Source organism: Geotrypetes seraphini, chromosome 9, assembly GCF_902459505.1.
Source record: "Geotrypetes seraphini chromosome 9, aGeoSer1.1, whole genome shotgun sequence".
NCBI lineage: Eukaryota > Metazoa > Chordata > Amphibia > Gymnophiona > Dermophiidae > Geotrypetes > Geotrypetes seraphini.
In genome coordinates this window covers 31439761-31467576 of record NC_047092.1, presented here as the reverse complement: position 1 = coordinate 31467576, position 27816 = coordinate 31439761, and the positions used below count along the sequence as shown (strand labels likewise).

Here is a 27816-nt window from a genome sequence, read left to right as displayed (position 1 = left end):
CTATCATCCAGATAAATAAAAACCACAAAGCCATCAGGCCTCCTTTCAGTCCCCTCTGGACAGGATTAGGATAGGATACGACCCTCTCGCTCCTTCCCAATCTTCTTTGAGAATTGACAGCACAGGGACACAAGCCAATTATGGCTCTCAAAAACCGGCACAAAAAAAGTCTACATGGAATGCTATTCTATAAATGGCGCTTTGGGTCGTGTGCCATTTCCAGAATAGCGTTTAGAGCTGATTTCCACGCCAAACTTTGTAAACGAGAATTTACACCAACAGAAACCTGGCATAAATCCTGGTGTGGACCCCCAATAATGCTGCGCACGTCTTTATTGAACACCCCTGACCCGCCCATGCTCCTCCCACCCCTTTCAAAGCTGCACATGATAAGACTGGCGTGCGGATCTTTATAGATTAGCGCTTAGCAAAATGCACGTGCAAATCCAAATGAATGCCAATTAATGGCACTAATCGGCTCAGCCAATTTAGTTGCGCAGGCATCTCAGGATCATGAGCGGATATTTGAACGCCATTTATAGAATCTGATGGATTGCGCATAAATATTTAGAAAAGTGGAATTTACGTGCATATGTACGTACACATATTACTGTAAAAAATTCTGCCTGAGCATTCTCAATACCTGCTTAACTTGCAAGGGGGGTGTACACATAAGCGGAGCTTGGGCGGGGCTTACACAGATATCTGCGTCATGTTTGCTACCTGTGTATATTGCCAGTAATACTTGGGTTCTGTATAGGAAGGTGGGCACCTATGTACCTTTATAGAACAGTCTTGTCCCATGCGCTGTTGTAGAATAGCCCTTTAAGAGCCAAGAGGCATTTTCTAGTCAGCACATGCCCTCCTCCCACTGAATATAGGGAACACTTTTAAGGGTGCCAAGGAGGGGCAAGTTGGAAAGTGTGGGCGCTTGGAGCTTTTTGCACTTGTGCCTGCTTAACATTTAAGATCTTGCATGGCATCCTTCCTCCTCTAATTCCCCTGTCTTGGAATTCTGTTAAGATCTGACATTTACCAGATCTACTCAAAAATTTAAATTGTCCTTTCCTACGTCGAAAGGCGTGACCTATATTGGAAAACTAGGGAATTCTCTACTTTTCAAAATTACTGAGCTGTGGAATAATTTTCCTGTTCAACTGCGCGATCCGGACTCTCTCCAACCATTTCAAAAACATCTGAAAACGTGGCTATTTTCAAAGTTGTAAAGTCCGCTCCTCTCCAAACTGTTCCAAATCCATATTGTATCTGTTCTCCTTTCTAATTTTCTTGTAAACCGTGCCGAGCTCTACTGCTAGAGAGAAGATGCGGCATATAAGCCTAAGGTTTAGTTTAGTTTGAAAGTTAGGAGGCTTTGGGGTTGTCTTGAATTATTTTTCAATGTGAAAAGTGGGTTGTGGTCCCATTTTCATTACTTTAAAATGCCTGGAGAAGTTCTGGAAAGGGTAAGGGGGGGTTCAGGTATCACCCTCGTTCTTCTTTAAATATCCAGAAGGGATCAGGAGATGAATTTGCAGTGTGGGATATGTAAAATTGTGTTTTTACAAAACTGGGAGGTAAACATCCTTTAAAATTCCTCTCCTAACAGGCAGGATTTCTTCAGATCCTTCCCAAAGGCACCTGGTAGTGAAAAATCCTTACCGAATAAGGGTGACTAATACAATGGCCAAGGCATTTTGAGGGTTAAGTATACAAGGGGGATGCCTATGGCCGGGCCTCTCCAATTAGGCCTGCTCTTACTACTGGAAGCTAAGCAGGGTCGGGCCTGGCTAGTACCTGGATGGGACACCACCTGGGACTACCAGGTGCAGTAGGCTGAGGGGCCCCATGTTGGGCAGCAGTGACATAGTGGAGCCACACCCGGTGCAGAAGGCAATGGCAAACCACTCTTGTACTCTGCCGAGAAACATCACAGGGTGGACTCCTCACTGTGCGTGTTGCCATGAGTCGGTGGCTGACTCAGCGGCATAATCCATCCATACGAGGGGGGTGTCTAGATTCAGGCACCAGGAAATAACCCACTTTTCTTTACAGAACACTAACATAAAGTGCCTTTACGCATAACTACCCCTTCCAGCTGGGGTTAAAGCTTGCTTAGATACTGCAAAGAATGCCCATATATTACAAAATAATATAATCTATGCGCATAAGTATGCATCCTGCCCTTGTTCCATCCCCCTCCTCCTAGGTGAAGCCTCGCCCACAAAGTTTGCAGAAAACCACTTGCTCGGAAACTGCTCATTTACACGCGTAAATGGCAAGACTACCGGCATTTACGTAGGGTCCCGACAACTAAAAGGAGGCAGTTCCTTATAAAATTACCCTTTTAAGGGGGTTATTCTCCACAGGTTGCCTAAACTTAAGTGCCCAGATAAGTGCAAATTCTATAATGGCAGCTACGCACACAGTCGCCTTTATAGACCACAGTTGCGTACCTAACGTTTGGCGTGATCACCTATGTTAGCTCAAAGGCTGGTGCAAATGCTCGCGTGCTCTAACCCATGTGTATAAGTGCTAGGCATGCCCCTGACCCGCCCATTCCCCGCCAAGATCCACAGCCCCCTTTGCAATTGTGCACGATGAACTTTGCACGCATAATTTGCACAATTCCAATTAACAGCAGTTATGCATGGAACTAATTAGTGCCAAGTAGTAGCAGTTAATTTTTATATTAAGTTATGTGTACAATTGACACTATTCTATCACTTGCACACAACTTTGCATGTTAAGTGTAAAAATTGTGCATTCGAATCTATACCATTAAGGGGGTTACTGTCTTTAACAATTTAGAGACACAGGGTTAGATTTACTGACGTGCATGACAGTGTCAGTGCCTGCAAACATCATTAATATGTGACATCAGGAAATGTGTCCCACTGTGCAAATGAACACAATGGTAAATAACGCATTAAATGCATATTAGTCATGCACTTCAGTAAATCTAGGCCATGATTTGATTTCCCTGGCCGCAGAGTCCTACACGGGCGCTAGAGCCGCTCACCTGCCTATACCAATGAATCCATCCACACTGCAGAAGGGAATTTTAAGGGCACTGGAATACACAACACAATTACTTATGCTCCTTTCATGATCACACGTCCAGTTTCCATTACGTTATGCCGTTGAACAGCAGCCTGACTATAGCAGTGCGCAGGATGGCTTCTTAAAGAAAAAGTTCTCACTGAAACTGCATCGCCTACATTTCTTCCACTTCAAAATGCACGTTGAAGCCGTTGGCCGTGGGTCTGCTTTCCAAAGTCCTCGTCGGGCTAGGTTTCAGCAGCTCCACGGATTGACACGACAGGTGCTGGGCAGGGTCACCGTTCAATGACACGATCTGCTCGGCCCCGGGCCCCTTTCTGTCATAGTACAGCGCCCACAGCAGAGTAACAGTCAGAATCATGGCCAAGATCTGCGTCACCCCGATGGAGATGCCCAAAAATCGCAGCACCTGCAGTAATTTGGTTCCTCTCAAGAAGCTGTACATTTTTCTGCCACAACCCTGAAAAGCAAAGATAACTTGTTAGTATATGGATACCTTTATTTTTCAGACTTCAGAAATATCCATATCTATATATTTTTGGTGCCACGCTATCCTCCAGAATAGGGTTTGGGAACGAGGGCTGCAATCCAATTGGGTGGTGGCGGCCGCCAAAAAAGCAAACAGAATGCTGGGAATTATTAAAAAAGGGTTGGTTAACAAGACTAAGAATGTCATAATGTCCCTGTATCACTCCATGGTGCGACCTCATCTGGAGTATTGCGTTCAATTCTGGTCTCCTTATCTCAAGAAAGATATAGTGGTGCTAGAAAAGGTTCAAAGAAGAGTGACCAAGATGATAAAGGGGATTGAATTCCTCTCGTACGAGGAAAGACTAAAACAGGTAGGGCTCTTCAGCTTGGAAAAGAGACAGCTGAGGGGAGATATGATTGAAATCTACAAAATCCTGAGTGGAGTTGAACGAGTACAAGTGGATCGATCTTTCGCTCCATCAAAAATTACAAAGACTAGGTGAAATACTTTTAAAACCAATAGGAGGAAATTTTTTTTCACTCAGTGAATAGTTAAGCTCTGGAACACGTTGCCAGAGGATGTAGTATGAGCGGATAGCGTAGCTGGTTTTAAGGAAGGTTTGGACAAGTTCCTGGAGGAAAAGTACATAGTCTGTTATTGAGAAAGACATGGGGGAAGCCACTACTTGCCCTGTATTGGTAGCATGGAATGTTGCTACTCCTTAGGTTTTAGAAGGTACTAGTGACCTGCATTGGCTACCGTGGGGACGGGCTACTGGGCTTGATGGACCATTGGTCTGACCCTGTAAGCTATTCTTATATTCTTATGAGGCAGTGCATGCAAATAGATATCATGCATATTCGTTGAGGAAATCCTGAAAACCCAACTGGATTGTGGCCCTCATTCCCCACCCCTACTCCAAAATCAATAAAAGGCACCCAAATTTGGGAATGAATCCCAGATTCCTACCCATACATAAATAGTTGATGGGCTACAATGATTTAATTATTGGAGTTACCGAGTACTTAACTAGCAGTAATTCAGATTTGGTCACTAATCTGGCTCTGTGCTATTCTGTAACAATAGGTGTCTCAATTTGATCTGTGTGCAACTCAAAAGAGGGTGTGGCCATTACAAGGGTGTGGGCGGGGCAAGGGTATTCACAGAAGATGCCGTGTTACAGAAAAGTGGGGACCGGCACTCAACATGCATACCAGGATTTACATGAGGTTGCAGCTGGCGTAAGTCCTCACGCCCAAAGTTGAGTGTGGAATTCAGTGCTGTTCTACAAAGAATGCTCCTCCTGGAGCACCCTCTATAGAATAATATCAAACGCCTATCTTTATCGGCACCATTTATAGAATTTTCCCCCATCTGTGTCCCTGGTGCTAATATCATCCTGTTCTAAAAAGTTCACAATCCTTATATGCTTTTAGGTTAGAATTCTTTATTGCCCCTTTCATTTTATAGCCCATGTCCAGTATCCAATTTCTACCCCAGTTACTGATCTGGCACCAGTTCCCTCACAGGCTGACAGCTGGAGATGAGCCCCCCAAACAGAACCTCTCAGCACCATTCCTGATCCAGAAGGAGTTACCACAGTATTAGAGAATGACACGGTGACAAAATTTATCGCTGTTCCCATCCCCGCGGGAAACAATCCCGTTTCATTCTTTAGTGTCTATCTCAGCCTCAGTCCTTCTACTCCAGCATTCTTCAATGCAAGGCTTGAGGGTCAGTGGCTGAGCCCATTCATACTCTGATTCTTATGTGAGCCAAGTATAGGATAATGAAGCATTGTGACATCACTTATGAGGTTGGTTCATAGGCACTGGTGGAATGAGGCATTATGACATCACAATCTCAGCTCTGGAATGTTGCTACTATTTGGGCTTCTGCCAGTTACTTGGGACGGGTTGGTGGAAACAGGATACTGGGTTTCATGGACCTTCAGTCTGTCCTAGTATGGCAACGCTTAAGGTCTTATGTTCTAACCATCCCGTCAAAGTAACACCTCAAGGTGACACGCTATTGTTAAAGAGTAGTAACAAATAGTAATCTTTACGAGACCAGGGATCTCAAGCGTCTGCGGTTAACCCTTTAGAGCTAATCATGAAGAGTAACCAACCATCCCTTGTCATTCTTTAGTGTCTATCTCAGCCTCAGTCCTTCTACACCAGCATTCTTCAATGCAAGGCATGAGGGTCAGTGGTTTTGCCCATTCATACTCTGATTCATCCCTCTCTCCTTAAAGAACGACATGGAGATGGTTTCCCGTGGCTACTGCAGGGAAGGGAACGGTTATGAATTTTGTCATTGTGTCATTCTCTGCACAGTATCAACCACCCCCTTAACTGCAGTCTGGATCCAACAAAAGGTGATGTAAACCAATGGTCTGGCCAAGATGTGGAATTTGGCCTGGATTTGTAACCTAAATTTTGCACACTAGACTGTGGTCAGCCATCATGGCAAAACATTTAAACAAATTTGCTCCTACAAATGATTTACATCATTAAAATTATATCAACATAATGAAAGATGTTATTATATGCGACTGCTAAGTGGCCACAGTTTTTATTGACTCGGTTTTCTCCTTCAGATACGTGTTAAGATTTGCTGCTAGTCTCCGTTCAAAGTGAAAATCTAGGCCACTCAAGCCTCTCGCTGTGTGTAGCCACATTGAAACACTCTCGAGAGATAAGATGATGACACAGTCCACACAACACCCACAGGAAACAGCTTCTGTTAAAGGGCACAGCATCCATTCTCATTTTCCCTTCATGCAGGAATGTGACAGAGACAAACGACGTGTTGTTTTAGTCTTTTCTTCACTAAACTGTTTCATTTTCTATTAGATGCCAAAAGCTAATTTTTAGAACTATAAAAGTCAAGACATTCATTTATCCATCTATATACAGTCATGTGAAAAAATTAAGACACCCCATTAAATATTCAGGGTTTTTTTTTAAAGAAATGTTCACATATCGATGTCAAATCTTGTTTTTATTTATCTCTGGAAAAGAAAGTGATATAATTGCAGGTAAACGACAGAAGTTTTCCTTGATTTACTCATGAAACAAAAGATATCCACAAAAATGTGCATTCTAACCGAGGAATAAATTGGGATACCCTACACCCTAATAGCTAGTGTTACCCTCTTTGGCTGACATAACTGCAGTGAGATGCTTCTTGTAGCCATCCGCCAGTCTCTGACATCGGTCTGAGGAAAGTTTGGCCCACTCAATGCAGAATTCTTTCAGCTGTGAGATGTTTGAGGGGTTTCTTGCATGTACAGCCCGTTTCAAATCACCCCACATCATCTCAATGGGATTAAGATCAGGGCTTTGACTCGGCCACTCCAGGACTCTCCATTTCCTAGTTTCCAGCCAGTCCTTGGTGGATTTACTGGTATGTTTTGGGTCACTGCCGTGTTGCAGGGTCCAGTTCCTCTTCAGCTTTAATTTTCTTACAGATGGTCTCACATGTTCCTCAAGCACCCTCTGATACAAAACGTGTATCCTAACTGAGGAATAAATTAGGACACCCTGGAAAATAGTGTACAAGTGGAGGACTTTCCAAACAACTGCCAACATGCCCAGGTCTGGCCATCCAAGCAAACTGACCCCCAGAGCAGACTGCAAGATGCTAAAAGAAATCTCCAAAAACCCTAAAATGTCATCACAGGACCTACAGCAGGCTCTTGCTCTACAATCAGAAAGAGCAAGAGCCTCTACAATCAGAAAGAGATTGCATAAATTTAACTGAAGTTTGCCAGAGAGAACATAGATAAACACCAGGATGTCTGGAATAGTGTTCTATGGATAGATGAGTCTACAATTGAATTATTTGGACACCAGAAGAGAGGACATGTTTGGCGCACACCACATACAGCATTCCAGGAAAAGAACCTCATACCAACTGTGAAGCATGGAGGTGAAAGTGTCATAATTTGGAGATGCTTTGCTGCAGCAGCACCTGGCCAGCTCACCATCATAGAATCCATCAGGAATTATACTGTGTATCAGAGGGTGCTTGAGGAACATGCGAGACCATCTGTAAGAAAATTAAAGCTGAAACGGAACTGGACCCAAAACATACCAGTAAATCCACCAAGGACTAGCTGAAAACTGGAGTGGCCGAATCAAAGCCCTGATCTTAATCCCATTGAGATTATGTGGGGTGATTTGAAACGGACTGTACATGCAAGAAACCCCTCAAACATCTCACAGCTGAAAGAATTCTGCATTGAGTGGGCCAAACTTTCCTCAGACCGATGTCAGAGACTGGTGGATGGCTACAAGAAGCATCTCACTGCAGTTATGTCAGCCAAAGGGGGTAACACTAGCTATTAGGGTGTAGAGTATCCCAATTTATTCCTCGGTTAGAATGCACATTTTTGTGGATATCTTTTGTTTCATGAGTAAATCAAGGAAAACTTCTTATTGTTTACCTGCAATTACATCACTTTCTTTTCCAGAGATAAATTTTAAAAAAAAAGGATTTGACATCAATATGTGAACATTTCTTTAAAACGAACTGAATATTTCACGGGGTGTCCTAATTTTTTCACATGACTGTACTTTGTCAAATGCCTTTTGAAAATCCCAATAAACAATATCAACCGGCTTCACCTTTATCCATGTGCTCATCCACCCCTTGTTCAAAGGATTTAAAAAAAAATCTTAAGGGCACAGTTAGGCTTTTGAATTTTCAAGTTCTAAACTTTTCCAAAAAGGTATTTTTTTTGAAGTCTGTTGCTGTGTTCCGGAACTACCTCCAGGAATCCCTAAACATTTCAGGAGTGGACCTTCCCCTAATGATTAATGCATTTTTTTTCTAGTCCTAGTCAGGGAAGGGAAGCGGGGAAGGGAGAACTGAATCCATTAAGAGACAGCCTGAATCTCTCTGCTTTCCTTGAGAGTTCCATGAGGGGGCTGAAAGCATATATTCAGCGTTGGCTAATATCAATGCTGAATATCCAGTTTCAGCCTTAACCACCGCAGCCCCTGTGTTCGTTGAGCTATCCCACTAAAAAAGTATTTCTTCAGGAAAAGAGAAACCAATGAAGGCTAGAGAATTGCTTGTCTCTCGTGGGCAATTTCTTCAAATGGGTTAGTTTTGCACATACCATGACAGGAATGAACCTCATTCCTAAGCCAGGGGATGTGGTGTATGATCTCAGCCTCTCAGGCTTGCTAATGCTCAGTGTAGTACTTGCATTCTGGCGTTCATAAGATGTGAAAAACACTCTTCTATTATGCATAAAGACTGCTCAGCTGAAGTTAAGACAAGATTAAGGGCACTCAACACAATGCAAAATGTGCACGAACCATATTACTGAATGAAAATCAAAACTGGATTTTAAAATAGGATCCAGAGCATTGCAGGCAGATTATACTCAGGGAGGAAAAACCCTCAGACCCCCCCACCTCCCTAAGAGACCAGGTGGTGGATCAAAACTGAGTAAAAGGAACCTCACAGGCATTAAAAAAAACCCTCTCTTAGGTGCTGAATTAATTATTCTATTTATTCGGTTTTCTATACCATTCTCCCAGGGGAGCTCAGAACAGTTTACATGAATTTATTCAGGTCCTCAAGCATTTTTCCCTGACTGTGCCGGAGGGCTCACAAATCTATCTAATGTACCTGGGGCAATGGGGGGATTAAGTGACTAGCCCAGGGTCACAAAGAGCAGTGTGGGTTTGAACCCACAACCTCGGAGTGCTGAGGCCGTCGCTTTAACCACTGCGCCACTCTAGAAATCAAAATGTAGTACAAGTGAGCCAAAGGACAATGAAGCCATTGTGACATCACTGATGAGGTTGGCTCTTAGGCACTGATGGAATGAGGCATTATGACATCACAATATCAGCTCTGGTTATCAAAGGCTGAAACTTTTCACACTATTTATTTCTTCAATTTTCTATACTGTTCTCCCAGGGGAGCTCAGAACAGTTTACATGAATTTATTCAGGTCCTCAAGCATTTTTCCCTGACTGTGCCGGAGGGCTCACAAATCTATCTAATGTACCTGGGGCAATGGGGGGATTAAGTGACTAGCCCAGGGTCACAAGGGTGCTGAGGCTGTAGCTTTAACCACTGTGCCACACTCTCATAACCTTGTGCAATGCAAAAAATCTACCACCCGGTCTTGTAGGGACATTTGTCTATTCTTTTCAGCTTACTAGTCCTATTTTTCACTCGCTCAGCATGTCTGAGTTTTCACAGTCCTCCTTGCCGTTTTCCTTCTCCTGCTTTTTCTCTCTCCCCTCCCCATTTTGCTCACACCGTTCTATCAGGCTGCTCGGGCTGGGTTTTGTAGCAATTAATGAACCTTAATTGCCACAAATGGATGTTAATCATCATTAATGTGGCTTTTCATACCCTCAAAAAACAGGTGGAATGCAAATGTATGCAAAGTAGCTCAATCATTTCTACACAGGCAGCTTGCATTAACTTCTTTTACTGTGCACTAGGCCTTGAAAGGTAAGTGGATCTCCAGAGATGTAGAAAATTTTCATCCAGAAACACTGGCTGCCTAATGTGAGAGCTAATACTTCTGAAGACCAACTGGGGGTGACATGTTCAAAACAACCCCCCGCCCAGCACAAAACTAAAAATCCCTTGTAGCCAACGTATCTCTCTTCATCCTCCCCTGCTCCATGTAAAACAGCCTCCATATGGGGGGGGGGGGTAACCTAAAATCTTTGGTAGATTAGCAAGCCAAGTTTCCTCCAGGGGACAGGAGAGATATGATACAGACCAGTGGTCTCAAACTCAAACCATTTTGGATTTGTAGGTACTTGGAGGGCTGCAGAAAAATTAGATAATGTCTTATTAAAGAAATGGCAATTTGCATGAGATAAAACTCTTTATAGTTTATAAATCTTCCTCCCCCCCCCCGAAGGCCTGCATGTTCCCCCCCCCCCTTCTTTGCAGCTTCCCCCCTGGCCTCCCAGTCTTAGTTTCAGCTAATCACCGTTGTCTGCAGAGAGGATCGCCGGTGCTGTAGCGTTCCTTGCAGGCTGTCGTTGGACTCGGCAGCACGTTCCCTGTGCCGCAGTCCCTCCCCTCCTCTGACATCAGTGGCAGGATCGCGGCAGAGGGAATGTGCTGCTGAGGACGACGGCAGCCTGCAAGGATCGCTTCAGCACCAGCAATCCTCTCTGCAGGCTGTGGTAATTATCTGAAGGTAAGAGCAGGAGGCCGGGGGGAAGCCGGAGGACGCTGCAAAGACCGAGAAGCACTAGTACAGACTGCGAGCCACAAAATCGTACCTGGCAGGCCGCGAGTTTGAGACCACTGATACAGACGTTTAAATACTTGAAAGGTATTAATATAGAACCAAATCTTTTCCAGAGAAGAGAAAATGCTAAAACTAGAGGGCATAATTTGAGGTTGAGGGTGGAAGACTCAGGAGAAATGTTAGGAAATTCTTTTTCACAGAGAGGGCGGTAGATGCCTGAAATGTCCTCCTAAAAGAAGTGGTGGAGAGGCAAAACGGTGATGGAATTTAAAAAAGCGTGGGAAAAACATAGAGAATCTCTAATTAGAAAACGAAGAATGTAAATTACAGAGCTAAGGCCGATACTGGACAGACTTGAACGTTGTGTGTGTCCCATATGTGGTGATTTGGTGTAGGATTGGGCTGGGGAAGGCATCAATGGGAACTCCATTAACTTGGAACATGAGGATTTACTGGCCAGACTTTATGGTAGATATCCTGCAAACAGGATGGTTGGATAGGCTGGAGTGAGCTTGGATGGCAACTTCAGCAGTTGGAACCTAGGACGATACAAGGTGGACTTTATAGTCTATGACCCAGAAATATCAAGACAAGTTAATTTATAATCATGTATTTTTAATGGATATAACTAATGGGCATACTGGATGGACCGTTCAGGTCTTTATCTGCTGACATTTACTATGTTCTTGCTGCACAATCTGGCAACTACCCCTAATGGGTTTTAGAGCAGGTTTGACATCAGCAGAGCCTTTTTTTAAATAGTGCCAGAACTGTACATGTAACCAACTTGGGCATCTCCTTTCTGATTTCTACATCGTCTAAAATGGGCCTTCAGATGTGTACAATACAACTGTATTCCAACGTATACCCCAGAAACAAATCTAACATAGATCTCCTACAAGTGTATGTGTTCTTGTTGGCACACAAATTTGTACATATAAGAACATAAGCAGTGCCTCTGCTGGGTCAGACCAGAGGTCCATCATGCCCAGCAGTCCGCTCACGTGGCGGCCCATCAGGTCCAGGACCTGTATAGTAACCCTCTATCTATACCCTTCTATCCCCTTTTCCTTCAGGAAATTGTCTAATCCCTTCTTGAACCCCAATACCGTACTCTGTCCTATCACACCCTCTGGAAGCGCATTCCAGATGTCCACCACCCTCTGGGTAAAGAAGAACTGCCTAGCATTGGTTCTGAATCTGTCCCCTCTTAACTTTTCTGAATGCCCTCTCGTTTTTGTAGTTTTCAAAAATTTGAAGAATCTGTCCCTCTCCACTTTCTCTATGCCCTTCATGTCCCCTCTAAGTCTCCGCTTTTCTAGGGAAAAGAGCCCCAGTTTATCTAATCTTTCAGCATACAAATGGTTTTCCATACCATTTATCAATCGTGTCGCTCTTTTCTGAACCCTCTCGAGTATCGCCATATCCTTCTTAAGGTACGGCGACCAATATTGGATGCAGTATTCCAGATGCGGGCACACCATCGCCCGATACAACGGCAGGATAACTTCTTTCGTACCTAGAATTCTATTTGCCTTCTTAGAGGCTGCTGCGCACTGTGCCTATACATATATATGTGCTATATATATATATATATATATATATATATATATATATATATATATATATATATATATATATATATATATATATATATATATATATACATACACATACATATATATACACTGTACACCAGGGGTATTGAGGGCGATGCAGTGTTTTTCTCTGCTGCCCCTGGGTGTTTACCGTCTTGCCAGCTCCTTCCTCTGTCTTGTTACAGCATTTGTGCATTTGTGTGACCCCAGAAACATTTTTTTCGGCCAATGCGGCCCTGGGAAGCCAAAAGGTTGGACACCCCTGCTGTACACCATTTCATAAGAGCCACACAGAAAATGCTTTATAAGATTGCCTCTATAGTTAGAATGATTTTTCCTTATCTGCATTACTTTGCCCTTGTCTGCCTTACATTTCATTTCCCAGTTAGAAACGCGGTTCTCCCAGTCTCACGAGGTCCACCTGCAATTCCTTGCAATCTGCACGTTTTAAGCACTTGGAATAAATTCAGGGTCTACCTGCCATGCTTCACCATTTGCTCATGCTTAGGCAAGAAGGAATAATTTTGTGCCATCTGTAAACTTGGTCACCTCACTCTTGGCTTTTTCCAGACTGTTCACCTATGACTGGGAACAAAGAGTGAGGTGACCAAGTACGCAGGCGGCACAATCTGTGACAACCCCAGGCAGTCAACAAGTTGTACGCAGATGGGAAGCAGAGAAGGAGGGGGGTCCTCAAACACTCAGCTAGGCGAGGCTTCAGAGAGCCGTCCAGTCATACCAGATCAACAGACAAAGGGGACTAATGCTAACGCCAGACCTTTTTTTTTTTTTGAGTCTTCATTGCTATTTTCATTATTTGCTTGATGTAGGTTTAGAGAAAAAATATTCAAAGTAATCCATGAATTTGAGCACTCTCTTCCCTCCTCTGTTTGCACTACGAGACTAGCTAGAAAGAAGTGTTCCCTTCCACTGTGACAGCCATGTCAAACCTCTCCAGCTCAGATCTTATCTTCTCATGGTGAAGCATCGAGCGAGCACATATCCATTAACAGTGACAGGCAGGAACCTCGGCTTTCTAACAAGAGCTGCAAGACTTTTTCTCTATGGCAAAACATGTGCAAAATTATTTGGTAGGCATTACCACAAATTCAAAGCCTGCCAAAAACAGAGAGAGGTAATGAGCCGGGCGGGAGGGGGGGGGGGGGTCGGCATCTATCTCAAAAAAAAAAAAAAAAGTCCACCATTATACAGTTATGATTTAGAAACCAACCAGACTTAGAATTAGGCTACTAAAAACAGAATATTTTGCTTGCTTAATATTAAAGCTAAACAAATAATTAATCCCTCAATCTCTATCCTGACAGCTAAAATTAACACAATACAAAAACCGACAGCTTTTACTCTATAAACCACATGAGGTTCAAGGAGTGTTCAGTGACGTAGTAGCAAGCGTGAGAGGCGTCCAAGGCAGTGACGCCCCTCCCCGCCCTCGTATCTGCCCCCTCCGCTCCTTCCCTAATCCCCCCAGCCACGCGCCTGGCCCCCTTCCCTTCCCCTGTCCCTCTAGTTGTTCACCGCCGCGAGCAACAAAAACATCAATGTGCTCCTTGCGGCCCCATCAGCTCTCCCTCCGACATCACTTCCTATGAGTGGCACCCGGAAGTGACGTCAGCGGGAGAGACAACGCGGTCGCAAGGAGCACGTTGAAGCTGTTGCTCGCGTCGGTGAACAACTAAAGGTATTGGGGGAAAGGAAGGGGGGCACGCGGTGGCGAGGGGAGGAGTGTTGCACCCATGTCTCATCGTCGGTGACGATTCTCTCCAGAATACTCAGATCTTCTTCATACCGTCTCAGGAACTGGGTCGCAACCTCTACACGCCATTGCTTGTGCAGATCAGTAAGCTGTATGGGGAACCCATCATGCGCAGATTTTCCTATACCCCAAGTCATCATACATTATAGCAGGGGTGTCAAAGTCCCTCCTGAAGGGCTGCAATCCAGTCGAGTTTTCAGGATTTCCCCAATGAATATGCATGAGATCTATCAGCAAACAATGAAAGCAGTGCATGCAATTAGATCTCATGCATATTCATTGGGGGAAATCCTGAAAACCCAACTGGACTGCGGCCCTCGAGGAAGCACTTTGACACCCCTGCATTATGGCAAATGCAGATCCATAGCAGATATCCAAATTTTCAGCCAACTGAGACACCGTTATCTATCGGTGTTCTCTAATCAAGGCAATGTGCTCTTGTGTGCGTGATGTTGATAGAATGACCTTCGTCGGTTCCACCTGTTTTTCTCGCTTTAACCCTTTTTACCAACTTATAAACCTTTCGTTGATTCCTGGTGCTATGTCCATATTGAGTAAATGCCCAATGGTGAATTTCCACAGGTTTCACTCCCTCTGCCGAAAGAAAGTGCACTGCTGCACATTGTTCTTCGATGACGTAATCTTGCAATGGTGCTTCTTTTTCGAGCAGAGATGCCAACGCGCTACTGCATAAAATTTGCAGAGAAGACCACCACCTAGTAACCAGAACATTGCAACAAATAAATTCCTTCAAACCCCATCTCCCACCCCTCTATTCCAACCTTCCCCTAATTCAGCCCCACTCCCCTCCCCCATGTACATCCCATGACCCCCCTCCCCCCTGGGTGGCAAGATAAGAAGCAAGGATCCCTAGAGTACCCACAAATCCCATTATAACTCATTGAGCAAATTACTGCGCCTCCTAGGATATAATTGCCCCAAATAGGGCCCCCCAATTTTTAAATAAAGCTTCCTCCACTTCTCATTTCTCTTAACTGGCCAGTTGATGGAGCATGTTGCGCCAATGTCATTAGGCGGGTATATCTGCACATTTTACGACATGGCACAGTTGTCACCGCAGGCAAAGTCCCAAATGTTCGCAGGACATTACCGTTCATTTTAATATACTACACACCAGTGTCCTAGGTGTGGATTCAAACACCATTACTTTCTGCATGAAACACGTCTCTGCATTGTGTGGCCATAAATCTGGCAGTTGTTTGAAGGGCGTCTTTCCCAGTGACTCCTGTCAGACAGTGACAGGTGACGCCAGGGCACACCGCAATCCCCTCTGTTCATATGTGTTAACTCTTTTACATTCCCCAGTACACCCAGTATGCCAGCAATGTGTTTGAAAGTCAACATATGCCAAAGAACTGTTATGAGATCAGTTACTTCTTCTCTCAAGGCTGTCAAACTGCAATCTTCAAGGACCAGAAACTGGTCTGGTTTTTCTGGATGGCCTTCATGAATATGCATGAGATATCTGCATACAGTTGACGCACTTCATGCAAATATATCCCATGCATAATTCAATAAGCACATACTGGAAATTAGACCAGTTTGGCAGAAGTGATTTATGTGATATTCTACCTGTCACTATAGGCTTCAAGGCAGAATACATTTCTAGCATTAAAATCTAATATAATAAAATGGTAAGCCGCTCATGCGCACTTCCTAAGTGTGTGCCGGTTTTCCGTGAGCTGTAGCGACACATAGGAAGTGCGCATGCGCGGCTTACGATTCTTTGAAAGACGCGGTGGTGGCTACTCTCACGATCCCCGCCTGTGTCGGACTTCCGACGCAGGCGGGGATCATGAGAAGAGCCACCGCCGCGTCTTTCAACTAAAAAAAAACAAAAACAAGGCGGATGTCGGCCCGATGGCTGGAGTTCACTGCTGAGTCTGGTGAGGAGTGCTTCCCTCAACAGGAACCGTCGGATCTAATTCAAATACTCCCGGCAGGTCGGGAGGGGGCGGAGCAGGCTCGCACGCCTTGCGGGGACCGGACAGGAACTAGACTCCCTGCAGGAGCCAGCCTGATGGCTGGAGATCACCGGACTGGACAGGGGGAGTAGGTAAGGGGGTGCTGCAGTACAGGAGGAGCAGGGAAGAGGTGATTCTGAACAGGGGGGGAGGTAACAGGAAGGGAGGCCTACTGCTGGATAGGGGAAGCAGGGAAGAGGTGCTGCTAGATGGGGGGAGGGGGGGTAAAAGGAAGGGAGAAGGGCTCCTGCAAAGGAGAAGAGCTACTGCTGGATATGGGGAGCTGGAAATGAGGTGATGCTGAACGGGGGAGATAAAAGGAGAAGGGCTACTGCTATGTAGGGGGAGCAGGGAATGGGTGGGGGTGCTGCTGGACAGGGAGGAGGTAAAAGTAAGGGAGAAGGGCTGCTAGCACCCGTTAATGTAACGGGCTAAACAACTAGTTAAAAAATATTAGAATAATGGAGCCAGTTAAGGCTGTTAGAAAAAAAAAATGTTATGATTGTAAAGTATTTGAAGCACTGTTGCAATAAAGTTATAAATTTCAAAAAAATGAGTGAGGATTGCAGTCTGACCCTCCTGTATTAAAATGAAATGGCAACATTAATGTGTTGGCTGTGATATCCTAGTCACATGTTGCCCTTTAACCCCATTCCTCCTCTATATTATGCCCCTTTGGTATGTCCTGATGTGCAGTTTACAGATGCCAAGTAATACAATAGCTAAGAGGCATGAGCCTGGAAAGCGAAGGTTCACACTGTTGGCCTCTCGCCTCTGGTCCAGCAGACATTCGAGGCAATCAAGCTCATTGTGCTTTCTGAAATCCAACTGCAGAAGCTGGTGACACAACGAGAGCAACTCTGCGTATCAAGAAAGGGCCAAAAATACAGAGCAAAGCTGATTTTAAGTCATACGAGTGTCACTCTAAAATTACAGGACAGATACCGGACGACTGGAAGATAGCGAACGTCACACCGATATTTAAAAAAAAGGATCGAGAGGAGTGCCAGGCAACTACAGACCTCCGAGTCTCACGTCTGTCCCTGGAAAGATGGTTGAGGCGCTGATCAAAGATAGCATAGTCCGGCACCTAGACACACACGACCACACTACCGTAAGGACATGCTGAGGATCGAGTCGGTTCAGCGAATGGCCACCAGAATGGTCTCAGGGCTAAAGGATCTAACGTATGAAGAAAGACTAAAGAAGTTGCGGCTGTACTCACTTGAGGAACGAAGAGAGAGGGGAGACATGATTGAAACGTTTAAGTACATCACGGGTCGCATTGAGTCGGAAGATGATATCTTCTGTCTCATGGGACCCTCGACCACCAGAGGGCATCCGCTGGAAATCAGGGGAGGGAAGTTTCATGGAGACTCCAGAAAGTACTTCTTCACCGAAAGAGTGGTGGATCAGTGGAACAGACTCCCACTGCAGGTGGTTGAGGCCAGCAGCGTGAAGGATTTTAAGAGTAAATGGGATGCTCACGTGGGATCTTTAAGGGAGTAAATTCGGGAGCGAATACTTGGAATGGGCAGACTTGGTGGGCTATAGCCCTTTTCTGCCACTATGTTTCTATGTTTCTAAGATGAGAGCCAGTCAACATGGGTTCAGAAAAGGGAAATCATGTTTGACGAACCTACTTCAATTTTTTGAGACAGTGAACAGACAAATTGATAGTGGAGAACCGGTGGATATTGTATACTTGGACTTTCAGAAAGCGTTCGACAAGGTTCCACATGTAAGACTTCTCAGTAAATTACAAGGCCATGGAATAGAGGGAGATATACTAAGATGGATAGGCAAATGGCTAGAGAACAGAAAACAGAGAGTGGGCATAAATGGGAAGTTCTCAGAATGGGAAAAAGTGACTAGCGGTGTATCCCAGGGCTCGGTACTTGGACCCATCTTATTTAATATTTTCATAAATGACCTGGAAGAAGGAAAAATGCCAGGCAATCAGATCGCAGAAGGACAGCGAGGAACTCCAGAGCAACTTGAATCAATTGGAGAAGTGGGCAGATAAAATGCAAAGTGATGCATTTAGGCAGAAAAAATAAAGATCACAAGTATAGTATGTCAGGTGTAATTCTGGGAAAGACCGAACAGGAAAGGGACCTGGGTGTACTGATAGATAGGACCCTGCAACCGTCAGTGCAATGTGCGGCAGCGGCGAAGAAAGCAAATAGAATGCTAGGCATGAAAAAGAAGGGAATTACGAGTAGATCAGAGAAAGTTATAATACCGCTCTACAGAGCCATGGTCAGACCGCACCTGGAATACTGCATCCAGCATTGGTTTCCATACCTAAAGAAGGATATAAAACTGCTAGAGAGGGTGCAGAGACGAGCAACGAAGCTAGTGAAAGGTATGGAGAACCTGGACTACGAGGAACAACTTAGGAGATTGGGGTTGTTCTCCCTTGAGAAGAGGAGACTGTGAGGGGATCTAATCGAGACTTTCAAAATACTGAAAGGATTCGACAAAATGGAGCAGGGAAAGCAGTTATTTAAAATGTCCAATGTGACATGGACAAGAGGTCATAGACTGAAGCTGAGGGGGGACAGGTCCAGGACGAATATCAGGACGTTCTGTTTCACGCAGCGAGTGGTGGACACCTGGAATGCTCTCCCAGAGGAAGTAATAGCAGAATCCACCGTTCTAGGATTTAAGGGTAAACTAGATGCACATCTCCTTAAGAGTGGCATAGAGTGATACGGGTAAGGGTAAATTAGATGCACATCTCTCTTGAGACTAAACTATGCCAGGGTACACCTGGCAGGGCCTCCGCGTGTGTGGATCACCGGACTTGATGGGCCCAGGGTCTGATACGGAGATGGCAATTCTTATGTTCTTATGTACAGGCAAACAGAGTCTATTTGCTTTACTCTGAGACAAACAAGGCCTCACAGGGGCCTCTTTTCAGCATAAAATATGCTTCTGTTGTAAATGCTTCTGTTATAAAAATGCTTCTTTTGTAAAATTTTGGCCCATGGCCCTGCCCCCAGGCCCACCCAAGTCATGCCCCAGCCCCGCCCCCTCAACCTGTTCTCGTGCTCAGAGCTGCGTCGGGAGGGCATCTGCGCATGTGTGATTTGATGACATCACACACTTGTGCACAGGCGTGTGATGTCACCACCATGCTTACACGCTTGTGCAAATGCCCTCCCGATGCCGTCCCGAGCTGGAAGCTTTTCAAAACCCGGACAAATGGATGGGTCTTGAAAAGCTGTCTGGACACCCGGACATGTCCTCTAAACCCAGACGTCTGGTAACTCTATTTTTATTCATCAAAACTAAAAACTTTCCATCACATAAAAACATAAGAATTGCTGTACTGGGACAGACCAAAGGTCCATCAAACCCAGAATCCTGTTTCCAACAGTGGCCAACCCAGGTCCCAAGTACCTAGCTAGAAACCAAGCGGTAAAACAGATATAAGCAGTGGATTTCCCCAAGCCATCTCAATAATGGCCTACGGACTTCCCTTTTAGGAAATTATCCAAACCTTTTTTAAACCCCACTAAACTAACTGATTTCACCACATTCTCTGGCAAAGAATTCCAGAGTTTAATTACACGTTGTGTGAAGAAATATTTTCTTTGGTTTGTTTTAATTCACCTTCATCATTTCATCACATTTTCAGGCTAAATGCATTCAATTTATATGAGTGAAAAACTTGCAGCAAATAGCAAGGAGAATGGCAAATGGCTGGTATTGTAGCAGATTTGTGCACATGCCCAAAGGAAACCCGAATTGCCCGCACACATTGGCATCTGTTCTTTAGCATGTAAATATGAGCCTTGCTAAAAACATACTCAAGACACACACCCCTGATTCTCTTTCCTGTTTTATCTACCCAGCTCTCCACGATGCTAGGTCACTTCCTCCCATCATCTTGTGCAATGCGGTTCATAGACAACGGCGCGAAAGACAAAGGCGCGCCCGGACAATTGAGCGCAGCGCGGAGGCGCGCGCCGCTCAAAATTACTGTTTTTAGGGGCTCCGACGGGGGGTTTTGTTGGGGAACCCCACCACTTTACTTAATAGACATCGAGCTGCGTTGTGGGGGGTTTGGGGGGTTGTAACCCCCCACATTTTACTGTAAACTTAACTTTTTCCCTAAAAACAGGAAAAAAGTGAAGTTTTCAGTAAAATGTGGGGGGTTACAACCCCCCAAACCCCCCACAACGCCCCCACAACGCAGCGCGATGTCTATTAAGTAAAGTGGGGGGTTCCCCCCCACGCCCCCCCCCGTCGGAGCCCTAAAAACAGTAATTTTGAGCGGCATGCACCTCCGCGCTGCACTCAATTGTCTGGGCGCGCCTTTGTCCCGGCGCGCTTTTGACCTGACACCATGCAATGCAATTGCCTGCTAGGGATGAACTGCCACAGTTTTCACCTTTCATCACCTTTGTGAGCAAGATTACCATGCATATTCATTGTGTATTTTGTGATATGTGCTTTTGCCACACATTGAGCACATTAAGCACACAGGTGTGATAAAGTATCATGTGGCGATGAAAATGTTGTCTCTCCGTGCCTAAATATGAGCCTTGTGAAAATTTTGTGTGTAAGAAGTTTTAGCGAGGCTCATTTTTAGGGACTACAATACAGTTGTTTGAATTTGTGATGAAGTGTTGCATGACAAAATGAAGTGTCACCAAACCCTGTTTCCAGGGATGAACAAAGGCTCTTCCTAGTGTACCCAGCTAATCATTCTATGAACTTTTCCTCCAGGAAGTTGTCCAATCCTTTTTTGAATCCCGCTATATTATGCTGTGTGTGGAGAAAAAAAAACAAAAACAACTTTTGACAATTTGTTTTCGATCTGCTAAACATTCGTTGCATTGAGTGTCCTCTTGTGTTTGTGCTGATGGTTAAACAACCTTTCCCTATTTAACCATTCCACCCCACTAATAATTTTATAAATTTCTATCTTATTTTTGCTCAGTGATCTTTTTTTCAAGCTCCAATGTCGTTTCACCAGGGACCTACACAGAAGCATACTAATATTTTCAGTTTTATTTCCATCCCTTTTCAGATAACCCCCAAATTCACAAATGCCACATAAAGATTTGCAAAAAGGTTTATACCTGGTTTGCTGGCTATCCAAGGCAGAGCACCCTTCCTACTCCAGGCAATTGCGGTGCTGTAGTGTGGCCTTCAGCTCTGCCCCGGAACAGGAAACTGTCTTCAGAAGGGGTGGAGCTATTGGAGTCAATGGCTGTGCACATGCGGATTGCAACCCCATGACTGCTCCACACACAACCCTCCTCCCCCAGTTCCCTGGGCATGGGGCAGACTGCTCCGCCCTTGGTACGTCATTGAGCGAGAATGAGCCCTTTGTTTTCCATTTGTTCTCCATTTGTTTTCCATTGTTTTCCATGTTGGAAAGATGATTCTTCCAAAACTAACATTTTAGGTTCATATGTATTTTTCTCCTTACCTCCTGGTAGAGGTCACTAAGATCCCCATGATGTGCTTGTTTGGAGCAGCCTGGAAACTCTCGAACACAACAGGAATCAGGAGGCCAATCCAACTCTGTCATTTCCAGCCAGTCTGTTAAGTATACTACTCCACAGCATTTAAACTGCAAAGGAAGACATGTTCAAATTCATTATGTAGACTGGAAGGGGCAGAAGCATTCCCAGTGATTCACTATACACAAAAAGGCAGCAGATTCCAAGCACTGCCCCAGTGCTGAACAACATAAGAACATAAGAATAGCCTTAATAGGTCAGACCATCTAGCCCGTCCTCAAGTTGGTCAATCCAGTTCACTAGTATCTGGCAAAACCCCAAAAAGAAGCAACATTCCTTGCTACCAATCCAGAGCAAGCAGTGGCTTCCCCCATGTCTCTCTCAATAACAGAAAATGGGCTTTTCCTCCAGGAAATTGTTCATACCTTTCTTAAAGCCAGCTACGTTAAATGCTCTTACCACAGCCACTGGCAACACATTTCAGAGCTTAATTATTCTCTGAGTGAAAAAGTATTTCTTCCTATTTGTTTTAAAAGTATTTCCATGTAACTTCCTCGAGTGTCCCCTGGTCTTTGTAATTTTTGACAGAGTAAAATAATCGATCTACTTGTACCCATTCTATACCACTCAGGATTTTGTAGGCTTCAATCATATCTCTCCTCAGCTGTCTCTTTTCCAAGCTGAAGAGCCCTAACCTCTTTAGTCTTTCCTCATAGAAGAGGAGTTCCATCCCCTTTCTCATCCTAGTCGCTCTTCTTTGAACCTTTTCTAGTTCCGCTACATCCTTCTTGAGATAAGGCAATCAGAATTGAACTCAATACTCAAGGTGAGGTCACACCATTGAGTGATACAGAGGCATTATAACATTCTTATGTCTTGCTAACCATCCATTTTTTAACAATTCCTATCATTCCTATAACCTTTGGGCGAAAGGTTTCATCATATTATCTACACCCAGATCTTTTTCTTGGGCACTAACCCCCAAGGTGTATCCTGGCAACTGGTAACTATGATTTGGTTTATTCTTCCCAATGTGCATCACTTTTCATTTGCCATTAAATTTAATCTGCCATTTGAACACCGAGTCTTCCAGTTTCTTAAAGTCTGCCTGCAATTTTTCACAATCTGCATGTGTTTTACCAACTTTGAACAGTTTAGTGTGATCTACAAATTTAACTACCTCACTCGTAGTTCCAATTTCCAGATCATTTATAAATAAAGTTAAATAGCACCGGTCCCAATACAAGTCCCTGTGGCGCTCCACTATTTACCGCCCTCCACTGAGAAAAATGGCCATTTAACCCTCCCCTCTGTTTTCTATCCGATAACCAATTTCTAATCCACAATTGAACATTGCCTCCTAGCCCATGGCTCTTTAATTTCAACCACAAAGCTTCAGGCACATAATTGACCTCCATGGCACTACAAGGTAATGTCCTCAAGTGCTGCGAGGGAAGGAATAATGGCTGCCATTAATGCAGTAACTCCTCCCAGCCACAGAGAGGTGCTGGATGGAAAATCCTAAAGAAGACATGGTTGGTGAGGGTTTCTGAGTTGCCTGAATGTTCCGAATTCTTTTTTTTTTTTTAATTACAAGATAATTCTATAACCTGGCACCAAAAGTTAGGCGCCAATAGCGTATCCAGTTTATAAAATAACAAACAACACTGGCTTATCTATTAGGCTCTTAATTTGTCTTACTAGTAAGGGATTTATGCTATTTTTTTCCTAGTTTTAGTATTTGTATACCAACTTGAATGCAATTATTCCAAATAAAGGGTACATAAATGTTTTTAAACAAATCAAGTAAAACGGCATGGTCCACTGTTAAAGGTAATATACAGAAATAAACAAAACACAAATGAAAATAGGTTGAAACCTTTTTTATGTGACTCATTAGGATTTTTGGATGCCATATAAGGGGTCTAAACTGTCGAGAGGTAGGGCTAGTGAGTGTTGGTCCTGTCATCTAGAGGTGGGGACTTTCAAACATATGCTATATGCTTGTATCAATGTGCAACAGTTTTAGAAATTTGTGTGGGTAAGAATCAGTGGCATAGCCCCCCCCACGCCCTCCGCTCTGCCCCTCCTGCTACCGCGCCCCCATGCCACACTTACACCCTCCCTTCCCACCCCGTAACTCTTTAAATCTTCACGCTAGCGTTGGATTTCCCTCTGATGTCACTTCCTGGCCCCGCAACCCGGAAGTGATTTCAGAGATAGGGGCCGACGCGAGCGGCAGGCCAGAGTAGTTGCTCATGCAGGCGAAGATTTTAAAGAGGTACAAGGGGGCGGGGCAGGGAGGGCGTGTGCATGGCGTGGGGGGACGGAGAGATGCCGGTGCCCCCACCAAGATGGCACCCGGGAGGGTCTGCCCCTCCCAACCCCCTTATTACACCACTGGTAAGAATAAAAACTATTTTTCATTTTCGGGTGCCACTTACTTATAAGCTTTATAATTTTGCAGTGTGTGGCTTTGCCCTAAATTTTGCATAAGGCTGAAGCAAAGTTGTTTCAGCATCCGTGGATTCGGTTTTTCGCGATTTTTAAACCACAAAAAACATTTTCATTTTTCGGGCTATTTTAAGCCCTGTAAGCCCCCCTTAAGCCTTATCTGGTAGTCTAGCGGGTTTTCGGGGCAGGAGCAATCTTTCCACACTCCTGCCCCGTACACATCGCTCATAGGAAATGGCTGCTTTGAGCTCCCGTCGTAGTCTCGAGACTACGGGAGCTCAAGGAAGCCATTTCCTATGAGCAATCTGCACGGGGAAGGTGCGTGGGAAGATTGCTCCTGCCCCGAAAACCCGCTAGACCACCAGGTAAGGCTTAAGGGGGGGGGGGTTACAAGGCTTAAAATAGCCGGGGGAAGCGGGGGTTAGGGGCAGAACTGGCCCAAATATTATTCGTGGTTTTTTTAATATTCGCGGGCCGACTCTGCCCCAACCCCCGTGGATACGAAGGGAGAAGTGTACTACTATTCTATCAAGTGTGCACTTAAGGCATTATAGAACTGATGCTAAGCTCCTTTGCCGTACCTAAAATGAGACACTAATTTATACAATTGCCACTGTTGGAATTTTCACACCACTGGGGCCTTTTATTCTATTAATGGCTACTTTTCCCAGTGGAATATATTTTGTGCATTTGTATCACTTAGGGCCAGATTTTAAAAACAGCGCCCTAATCGGCAGCACCTAGCGACATCTAACTATGGAATTGGCGTGCAACTTTTTTTTTAATTGGCTCAATTAGTGTGGTAATTGACCCTGTCAGTTTTCAGCCAATCAAGAAAAAAAGAAAAAAATTAAATTAACAATTAAGAGTTTGGTGCCAAACTCTTATGATGCCTAGCAACGCCTTAGTGGAAGCGCCCTTCGACGCCTACCTGAAAATTAGACATCGTTAGCATCAGAGATAGGTGCCGTTAAATTAGGCCTGGTAAAACCTGGCCTAATATACCAGCACCTACCTCACAAGATGCCTAGCGACGCCACATAGGCACCACTAGGCGTCATGCGGTTGATTGGCTTACAATTTGGGTGTCGCTAGATGCTGTTTATAGAATCTGGTCTTTAGGAACTGTCAGCACAGGAAAAGGCACAAAAGCTGTGAAGGGCACACAGCAAGCCAGGGGAGCGGCAAGAGACGATGGTATTTTGTCACCCATTGAGCTCTTTAAAAAATTTCTTATAGAAAATTTGAAATTTCCGGCTGACCAGATACCACCAATAAATAGATTGTTCTATCTGCCTGCCTCAAGGAAAAACTTTGAGACAAATGAATTACCTGCAATTGGATTACCTGTGTCCGATAGTTTACCTGTTGACACGGCAGTTTTGGAAAGCTCGTATTCTGATATTTAAGAGAGAGCTACACTGATTGCTAGTTTTATATTTGAGCCAGATCTTAATTCTATAATGAGAATATTTTTCAAAAGCTCTGTTTCACAATTTTGTGGCCCAAAAATTTGGTTATATCATGATGTAACAAAATTAACCCAAGAAAGGCGCAAGTTATTTCTTGCAATGAGAGATAAGACAAAGAAATTGGGTGCTACCTTTATGCTAACTTGCCTCTGCAAGTGTATTATTAAATATATGGGCTTGAAATATTTATTTTATGCGCCCGATCAGCTAAGATCCTTTTTGGACATCAAGGGGTTTATCAGAGATGGCGTGTCTGGTTCAAATAAGTAGTAACTGGAGGTTTTGACATATTAAGCCTTTTCCTAAATAGTTTCCTGTAACTTATCTCTCGGTAATTTTGACTCCTCCTTTCCTTCTGTTTGTGGTCTAAGAAAGAGCTATTTCTATAAGATTGTTATTACTTCTTAGTTTGTACTTAGATTATGGCTCTGTATTTCCTTAAACAAGTTGTTATACTTGTGACAAAGTTATAATTAATAAAAAATAATTTTTTTAAAAAAAAAGAGACAGGATGGTATTTTAAGGGTTTTTTGAATCGGGATATTATATCAGTGTTTATCAATTAAAGGCTAACCTCATAAGCCCTAATTATAAAATAATTACACAAAAGAACCTGCGAATATAATTTTAAAAAACATGAAAGAGAAGTAGCAGGCATGTCAAGTAGGCTGGTATTTAAAAGAAGCACCAAGGTAGTAGAACCTTTACATTCACTGATAGCATGCTACTGAGCATGTCAGATGACCTTTCACCTTCTCATCATACTACAGTCATATCACAATTAACATTATTACAGCATTAAACCAATTGTTCTTTAAGAACAGCCACTTGACACGTCCATTCAGGGAAAAAAACCAAAACTTTTTTAAGTTCAAAATTCTGTGTTGCTAGCATTTCAACATATATGTTCATACATACACAACAGATAGGGATTTTAACATCCCCCTTTGTTTCACAAGCATTGTCTTTCTCTATGTGCCTAGGCTGCTGCAACACAGCACGTTGATAGACAATGTTTTATTTAAACTATCCAAAAGGTGGTTAGGTTTTCTCCTCCCTTATTTCTGAGTCTTTCTAGTGCATATATGGACCAATCAAGCCAGAGGCCAGGAAATGCTTAAACAAACAGGAAATTGCTGAAACAATGGTTTGTTTCAACATTATGACAAGAGCCGCAGACCAACGGGCATTAGGAAACTTATTCTTTTCCTGAACACCAACACATATGCAGGCTTAAGTGCTTTCACCTTGTGGATTTACCCAGCCCTGCCGTGTAATAACTCATTGTTAAAACATTCCTATTCCTCATTGCCAACCAGCAGGCTAACTTGTGGGGGGCACATGGACCGCCCTCCAATGGGCAAGGACAGTAACAGAATTCAAGACAGCAAGTTGACACTCGCTGAGGATATGCTGCAATTCAACTCTGATCTGTATGGGAAAGAGGGAATCCAAAAGAGGCACCGTCTTTACCAGCTACTGTCAAAAAGATATTAGACGTCTCCCACTCGTTCAAAATGCAGCCATTAAAATTATTACGAACTCGAAAAGATTTGATCATGTTACTCCATTATTAAAGAGTGCACACTGGTTACCCAATCCGCACCGAATTACATATAAAATAGCCTTATTAACATTCAAAACTCAAAAGACTAATGCCCCCGCTTTCACAGATAGAGTATTAATACACTTCTCCCTCGTTATTCGCAGGGGATACAGGCAGAGCCGGACCACGAATGGCGAAAAACCGCGATTATCCGGCTCTGACCACCCTCACCTCCCTGCCGCCTTCCCGGCCTTACCCGGTGGTCTAGAGGGCTTTCGGGGCAGGTGCGATCTTCCTACGCTCCTGCCCCGTGCAGATCGCCATGAGGAAATGGCTGCTGTGAGTTCCCGTAGTCTCTCGAGACTACGACGGGAACTCCCTACAGCCATTTCCTCATGGCGATCTGCAGGGGGCAGGAGCGTAGGAAGATCGCTCCTGCCCCGAAAGCCCGCTAAACCACCAGGTAAGGCCGGGAAGGCGGCAGGGAGGTAAAAAATATGGTTTTTTTAAATTTTCCCCCTCCCCAGAAAAAAATCACGATTATGTGAAATCGCGAGTGCAGAAACTGCGAATGGGGAGGGGGAAGTATACCATACGATCACCCCAGAACTTTAAGGTCCGCCTCGCAACATACTCTGAATGTCCCCTCACTTAAACTAATCGGCACCCGTCGATCTGGAACACTCTCCCACTATATAGAACAAATGTCTAACCAACTTCATCTCA

General features: G+C 44.2%; 1 protein-coding gene across 5 annotated transcripts in view; it reads right to left on the bottom strand.

Annotated features, from left to right (window-relative positions):
- Nucleotides 1-2837: 2837 nt before the first annotated feature.
- TSPAN12 (tetraspanin 12) overlaps nucleotides 2838-27816 on the bottom strand; it is a 99236-nt gene continuing 74257 nt past the window's right edge. For all 5 annotated transcript variants that reach the window (XM_033959094.1, XM_033959099.1, XM_033959096.1 and 2 more), the window contains 2 exons: nucleotides 21585-21728; nucleotides 2838-3520 (listed from right to left, as the gene is read on the bottom strand). In XM_033959094.1, coding sequence (XP_033814985.1) covers nucleotides 3215-3520; nucleotides 21585-21728 — 450 coding nt within the window. In that variant the 3' untranslated portion in view covers nucleotides 2838-3214. The remainder of the gene's footprint in view (nucleotides 3521-21584; nucleotides 21729-27816) is intronic.